Genomic DNA, 8,105 nt, shown 5'->3' with positions numbered 1-8,105 from the left:
CCTCCCTGCCGGGCTGCTCTGCTGCTGCCCTGCTCTGCATCTGCGTCTGTGACCGGAGTTACTCCTGTCCCAAGCCAAGAATACCCAAGCAGCAGGCAGGCAGGCAGGCCAAGGAACTTTCTTTCCCTGCAGGAGTTAACCGGGCGTGGCGTGGCGTGGCGTGCGTGCGTGCGTGCACGGCAGCGGCGGCCTCATCGGGCTCATAAAGCGCGCGAGCCGTGCCCGTCCCTCCGCTGCAATCAATCGAGGCTGCCCGGGCGCCGTGACCGATCCATTCGCGCCGCGTCCGTCGGTCAGCAAGGGGGTTCTTGCTTGCTTGTACGTACCCAGCTAGCTCATGGCCTGCGTACGAGCTCGCCTCCAACTGTACGCGCGCTGCTCCTCCCCTCCCCTCATCACCTCATCAGGTTCCATTCAAGGTGAAGGGGGGCGGCGTCGGGGCACTTCACGGGCCGGCCCGGGACGGAGCGCCACTGCGCCAGGGGGGAGAAACAAAAGGCGAATGCAAGGAATCTTCCAATCAGGAGGCGCCAGGACGTTAACCTCGATGAGGTTCCGTCCTTGACAGCTCGTGAAAAAAAAAGGAGGGAACACTCACGTCTCACTGTACATGCATATATACACTATATTTGTTATGTATGGGAAACAAACTAATCATTACCGTCGCTTTATTCTATTCCCCTGATTATTATTAGTAGTAGCTTAATTATGCGGGGGGAGGGAGAATCGCTAGCATATCTTGCGCCGATCATACGGAGAAGGGGAGGCCGCGCCAAGGGAGAAAAATACTCGCGCGACGTGGTTTATGCGGGGGGGGGGGGGGGGGGGGGGGTGTTCACATGGGTGTGGGTGTGCGCTGCTAACACGGAATATTAGCGGAAGCAGCCTGGTTAGGTAGGTATGGGCCTCTCATGGCGCCTAGCTAGCCTACCTCTTCCTTCTCTCTCTGCATGCACCTAGCTTAATTAGGGCGTGCTTTGCATTTTGTGTTTTTATGTTTTTGCAAGAGAATCTTTAATATTTGAAGTATTAAATGTAGACTAATTACAGACCTCGTCTGTAAACTACGAGACGAATCTAATGAGCCTAATTAGAGAATCATCAGAGCACATTTACTGTAGCATCAATGTAGCAATTTAGTGCCTAACCACGTTCTAATTAGGCTCATTAGATTCGTCTCACGATTTACAGTCTATTTTTGTCATGCGATTTATTTTTTGACTACATTTAGTATATCATGCAGGCGATTTATAAAAATTTTGCATTTTGCGTTTATAGAATTTAAACACGGCCTTAGCTTGCAAATGCCTGCCTGCCACCTACATGCACACAGCTCACCTTCCGTCCGAGACACCGTCACCTCACGGAGACGCGGACGGACAGTTCCCCCGGCCCCTGCTGATTACCGGGTTCCCGTATAAATCAAGGGGAGCTTGCATTGCCTGCCATAGCGCACCACGCACTCCATTCATCCATCCATCCCCAGCTCTCTCCCTCTCACACACACACGTAGTGACAGAGCTGAGGGAGTACACATACACACATACAGGTGAGGAGAGAGGGACGTGTACAGACGCGTACAAAAATACAGAGCGGGGTGAGCTAGCTAGCCAGCCTTGGCTCGCAAGCCCGACCGACACTCTCCCGCCCGGCCCATAATTTCTATATATCCCCCACTCGGCCTCTCCCACACCCCCGCCCCGCGCCACCTCTGCTCCCTCCCTCCCTCAAGCGGAGAGCTCCTCTCTCCCCTCCCCTTCCTCTGCTACCACCACCACCACCACCACCACCTTCCCAGAGCACAGAGCCTCGCACACAGCAGCAGGTCCGCTCCTCATTCCCGGTTGGTCCCCTCTTCCTCCCCCGCCGGCCGGCCTCTTCTCTCTCGCCTCGAGAGAGAGGAAGCCGCGCGCCGCGACACGCGGGCAGCGGGAACCGGGCGGGCATTATGGCGCCCGGCGGCGGAGACGCCCGGCGGAACGGCGAGCAGCAGGCGGCGGGCGGCCGGCACGGGTGCGCGTGCGGGTTCCCCGTGTGCGCGTGCGCGGGCGCCGCGGCGGTGGCCTCCGCGGCGTCCTCCGCCGACATGGACCGCGCGGGGGTGGCCGCCACCGAGGGCCAGATCGGCGCCGTCAACGACGAGAGCTGGGTCGCCGTCGACCTCAGCGACGACCTCTCCGGCGACGGCGCCGACGACGGCGTCGCCATCGAGGACCGCGCCGTCTTCCGCACCGAGAAGATCAAGGGCGTCCTGCTCCACCCATACAGGTACGGGAAACCTCCTCCACCCAAGCTCGCTCGGCTGCATTGAACGCCGGCGGCAGAGAATCTCTGTATCAACTACACCGTCAGAAAACTCCTCCCGGAGTCTGACAGGGAGCTGGTCTCCCAACCTGGCCGGCGTTAAACTAGTCCTCCTCCTAGGTTGCAGTAAATTTACCACAGTAATTAAAAACTAAGCACCGGGTTAAGCACCGCATCTGCCCCCGACATGGGACATCACTCCACGAGACAGGTGCACGTTACAGTTCGGCGCCCCCCGGTTGGCTCTGCCTCGGCTCATCTGGGAAGAAGGGTGCCGGGCCCACCGGGGCAACCGCGTCCACCTCCACCCGTTGGCTGTCGGCACCCGCGTCGCCGCGCGGGTGGCCCGCTGCCGCGTGGGCCCGGCGGCTGTGGGAGTTTAATTCCGTTGGCTGCCTTGGGTGCCTGCCGGGTGGGCCCGCGGCCCTGGCGGCTCATAAATTTTTACCCGCTTTGGAGTGGGCGAGGAAAGCTAGCGATTGGCGCCATGGCTGCTGGGCCGCCGGGTTCTTTACCTGCAGCGGGAATCCGAGGTGGGTGGTGACATCAATGAGCTTGTGGCTGAGGATTGAGAGAGAGAGAATTAAGTTCAAAAAGAGAGAGAGAAGAGAGAGATGATGGGGCTTGCAGCATGTGAGCCCAAGGAAGCATCATTAAAAGCCTCCAAATTCCGGTAAAGACTAGTAGCGCACTGATTTGATTAGTGACAAAAGTTTGGGTAATAATTACAAAGAGCCTCCACTGCTAAACCCTTCCGTTTCTCTGCCCCTTTTCGAGTTGCGACAATCGCGAAGTCGCGAGGGGGTGAAAAGGCCGAGCTAGCTGCGGTCTCGTGGAGGATGTTTGTGGAAAAACAAAAAGCTGAGGAGATGGCTGTGTTCACTTTTCCAAACTCCTCCAAATTTTTCAAACTTTCCATCACATCGAAATCACGTCGAAACATTAAATATAGTAAATAACTCATGCATGGAGTACTAAATGTAGGTAAATAAAAAAACTAATTGTATAGTTTTGATGTACGTTGCGAGACGAATCTTTTGAGCCTATTTAGCCTATAATAGGATAATATTTATCACAAACAAACAAAAAATGCTATAGTATACTACAGTGTCCGATGCGACTTTTTCTACTAGATTTTCGCGGATCTAAACACACCCATAGTGGTGTTGGGGGCGTTCCAGTTGCAGCTACGCCCGGATGAGGCCAACCTAACCTAATCTAATCGAGCGCCGCTGCTAGCTCTGGCGAGTTTTGGGCATCCACCACGTCTCGGAAAAGCACGGAGCTTTAGGGGGGAGGAGGAGAAAAGATGCAGAAAGAGGCAGTGGTGCTAGCTCCACACACGCGCAGTCGTGGCGCGTTGACAGCTCTTTCCCCCCAAGTCCACCCTGTACATTCTCCTTGCGCACACACCCTCACATGGTACCCGGGTCGTAACTCGTAAGCCTTCTCTGCCGTGGAGCACCAAGAAAGCTCTTTCCCCCCCAAGTCCACCCTGTACATTCTCCTTGCGCACACACCCTCACATGGTACCCGGGTCGTAACTCGTAAGCCTTCTCTGCCGTGGAGCACCAAGAATTATTCCAGGTGGACCCTGGCGGAAAAGCCATTATTTATTGTGGGAGCCTTGTAGGTGGAGGACCCCGGGTGCGAACAAAAAAGTTTGTTCTTTCCATTAACAAGGGGAAAACAAGGAAAAGAAAAAAAAGAAACCGTTATTCCTGGGGGCAGGGCAAGGCAGGGCAAGGCAAATCTATGCGCCTTTGCCCCCCTCGGGGGCTCGGGGCTCCGCGAGGTGGATGCTTTGCCTGCCTGGCTGGCAGCTGGCGCTTTCGCGCCGCGGGCCCCGCCTTCCACCGGTGGGGACGGGACGGCCGCCCCCGCATGTCGGTGCTGCTCGCGCCAGCTCACGCGCATTGACTGCCCGCCACCCGCGCCGCGCCAGCGCCACCCCGCCTTCGCTGTCACATGATGGGGCCCTGCCTGGCCTGGGCTTCCCCCTCTTGGCTCGCCTAGCGATCCAACATGACGCATGTTCCGGCGGGCACCAATTATTAGCCCGGCGTCGTGCGCGCGCGCAGCGCACTCTAATTAATCATTAGCAGCACTCCAAAATTCTTACAAAATCTTCACCTGAATGAATCTCTTTTGAATTACTAGTACTAGTAGTAACCTTTCTAAGTAACTGATGATGATGAAGACAAAGTGTTGATGAATGAATGGCATGGCATGGCAGGGTGCTCATCTTCGTGCGGCTGATCGCGTTCACGCTGTTCGTGATCTGGCGCATCTCGCACCGGAACCCGGACGCGCTGTGGCTGTGGGTGACGTCGATCGCCGGCGAGTTCTGGTTCGGCTTCTCGTGGCTGCTGGACCAGCTGCCCAAGCTGAACCCCATCAACCGGGTGCCCGACCTGGCGGTGCTGCGGCAGCGGTTCGACCGCGCGGACGGCACCTCCCGGCTGCCGGGGCTGGACATCTTCGTCACCACGGCGGACCCGTTCAAGGAGCCGATCCTGAGCACGGCCAACTCGGTGCTCTCCATCCTGGCCGCCGACTACCCCGTGGAGCGCAACACCTGCTACCTCTCCGACGACTCGGGGATGCTGCTCACCTACGAGGCCATGGCGGAGGCCGCCAAGTTCGCCACCGTGTGGGTGCCCTTCTGCCGGAAGCACGGGATCGAGCCGCGCGGGCCCGAGAGCTACTTCGAGCTCAAGTCCCACCCCTACATGGGGCGGTCCCAGGAGGACTTCGTCAACGACCGCCGCCGCGTCCGCAAGGAGTACGACGAGTTCAAGGCCCGGATCAACGGCCTCGAGCACGACATCAAGCAGCGCTCCGACGCCCACAACGCCGCCCGGGGGCTCAAGGACGGCCAGCCGCGCGCCACCTGGATGGCCGACGGCACCCAGTGGGAGGGCACCTGGGTCGAGCCCGCCGAGAACCACCGCAAGGGCGACCACGCCGGCATCGTGCAGGTCAGTTTCGATAGTTCTTTCTCTGTCTGTGTGTCAAATTGCTCGTCGGCGAAATCGGTTAGTAGATGAGGGGTGATTTTCCGACGGGATTTGATGGAATGGACGCGGGTGATGGTCAAGGCCGCAACCACCGCTCGCGCGCTGATCCCGGCGCCGGACAGGGACATCCAGCAAAGCCCCATTGATTCGTGAACCCTAGTGCGGCGAGGTGGTTGGGGTGGGCCTTTCCCTCCTCCCCGACACCCACACAGCATCGCCTTTAAATCCACAATTCATCAATGGGCCTTTCTTCGGTCGCCCTCAATCATTGATTCCCGCCGCATAAAGTGATTAGCCTAAGTTTAATCCCCTCTTGACACTTTAACATTTACTCCATTTACCACCATGCCAAAGTGACTGATGCTCCTCCTTGCATTTACCCTCATCAATCACTACTAGTACTACAGTAGTATTTACCATGATTATTAGTTAACCTCTGTAAGTTAACTAATTACCCACTGTAATAAGTGATTGCTGACGTGGATGCATGGTGCAGGTGCTGGTGAACCACCCGAGCCACAGCCGGCAGCTCGGCCCGCCGGCGAGCGCGGACAACCCGCTGGACTTCAGCATGGTGGACGTGCGCCTCCCGATGCTGGTGTACGTGTCCCGCGAGAAGCGCCCGGGCTTCAACCACGAGAAGAAGGCCGGCGCCATGAACGCGCTGACCCGCTGCTCCGCCGTGCTCACCAACTCGCCCTTCATCCTCAACCTCGACTGCGACCACTACATCAACAACTCCCAGGCGCTGCGCGCCGGCATCTGCTTCATGCTCGGCCGCGACAGCGACACCGTGGCCTTCGTCCAGTTCCCGCAGCGCTTCGAGGGCGTCGACCCCACCGACCTGTACGCCAACCACAACCGCATCTTCTTCGACGGCACGCTCCGCGCGCTCGACGGCATGCAGGGCCCCATCTACGTCGGCACCGGCTGCCTCTTCCGCCGCGTCACGCTCTACGGCTTCGACCCGCCGCGGATCAACGTCGGCGGGCCCTGCTTCCCGTCGCTGGGCGGGATGTTCGCCAAGGCCAGGTACGAGAAGCCCGGCCTCGAGATGACCACCAAGGCCGCCGTCGCCAAGGGCAAGCACGGCTTCCTCCCGCTGCCCCGGAAGGCGTACGGCAAGTCGGAGGCGTTCGTCGACTCCATCCCGCGCGCGTCGCACCCGTCGCCGTTCGCCGCCGCCGCCGCCGTCGTGGCCGACGAGGCCACCATCTCCGAGGCCGTGGCGGTGACCACCGCGGCGTACGAGAAGAAGACCGGGTGGGGCAGCAACATCGGGTGGGTGTACGGCACGGTGACGGAGGACGTGGTGACGGGGTACCGGATGCACATCAAGGGGTGGCGCTCCCGCTACTGCTCCATCTACCCGCACGCCTTCATCGGCACCGCCCCCATCAACCTGACGGAGCGGCTGTACCAGGTGCTCCGCTGGTCCACGGGCTCCCTGGAGATCTTCTTCTCCCGGAACAACCCGCTGTTCGGGAGCACCTTCCTCCACCCGCTGCAGCGCGTGGCCTACATCAACATCACCACCTACCCCTTCACGGCCATCTTCCTCATCTTCTACACCACCGTGCCGGCGCTGTCCTTCGTGACGGGGCACTTCATCGTGCAGCGCCCGACCACCATGTTCTACGTGTACCTGGCCATCGTGCTGGGCACGCTGCTGATCCTGGCGGTGCTGGAGGTGAAGTGGGCGGGCGTCACCGTGTTCGAGTGGTTCCGGAACGGGCAGTTCTGGATGACGGCCAGCTGCTCCGCGTACCTGGCCGCCGTGTGCCAGGTGCTGGTGAAGGTGGTGTTCCGGCGGGACATCTCGTTCAAGCTCACCTCCAAGCAGCCGGCGGGCGACGAGAAGAAGGACCCCTACGCGGACCTGTACGTGGTGCGGTGGACGTGGCTGATGGTCACGCCCATCATCATCATCCTGGTGAACATCGTCGGCTCCGCAGTGGCCTTCGCCAAGGTGGTGGACGGCGAGTGGACGCACTGGCTCAAGGTGGCCGGCGGCGTCTTCTTCAACTTCTGGGTGCTCTTCCACCTCTACCCCTTCGCCAAGGGCATCCTGGGGAGGCACGGCAAGACCCCCGTGGTGGTGCTCGTCTGGTGGGCCTTCACCTTCGTCATCACCGCCGTGCTCTACATCAACATCCCCCACATCCACGGGCCCGGCGGCAAGCACGCCCACGGCGGCGCCATGGGCAGGCACGCCCACCACCACGCCGGCAATAACAAGTTCCAGGAGATCTACGGCTGGCCGTAGGCTCAGCTCGCGACCTGCTGCACATTACGCCCTGACCGTCAAGACGACAAGAGTACGTTCCGTTCCGTTCCAGTCCATTCCATTCCATTACGCTCTGCTGCTGCTGCTACATACAACATGCGACCGACGACGTACCCGCCACCACAATTTGATCTTTCTTTGGTTCTTTTTTTTTTTCTAGTTTTGTCCAGAAATTGAAAGATGGTGTTGATTTGATTTAGTTCTTTTTTTCAATTAATTACCGTACCCGTGGTAATTAATCATGTACCTACTACTTATATATACATTACGCCAAGAGGAAGAGGGATCATCATCACTTGTAAGTGAGGAGGGAGTGTGAGATGAGCTGGAGGGTGAGTGGGGCCCGGGTTGCCAGTGTCTGTACTGTACATGCTACAGAGAGAGAAGAAGAAGAGGAGAGGGGTGTAGGGCCCCGGCTGTGGTTGGGGTGGTATTCTTTTAGGTATATGGAACACAATAAATTTAATTTCATTCTTGCGGATTAAAATGTGTCA

The 8,105-nt window shown here is 58.6% G+C and overlaps 1 protein-coding gene across 1 annotated transcript; it reads left to right on the top strand.

The window, feature by feature from the left end:
* Window positions 1–1,702: 1,702 nt before the first annotated feature.
* On the top strand, window positions 1,703–8,105 carry LOC120677488 (probable mixed-linked glucan synthase 6). The gene is made up of 3 exons (XM_039958639.1): window positions 1,703–2,268; window positions 4,541–5,285; window positions 5,821–8,105. Exons 1-3 carry the CDS (start codon window positions 1,949–1,951, stop codon window positions 7,588–7,590), a joined length of 2,835 nt encoding a protein of 944 aa, XP_039814573.1. The 5' UTR covers window positions 1,703–1,948; the 3' UTR covers window positions 7,591–8,105.

Source organism: Panicum virgatum, chromosome 6N (assembly GCF_016808335.1).
Source record: "Panicum virgatum strain AP13 chromosome 6N, P.virgatum_v5, whole genome shotgun sequence".
NCBI classification, from domain to species: Eukaryota; Viridiplantae; Streptophyta; class Magnoliopsida; order Poales; family Poaceae; genus Panicum; species Panicum virgatum.
The sequence above is the reverse complement of the archived record's forward strand: the minus strand, read 5'-3'. Positions and strand labels throughout refer to the sequence as shown.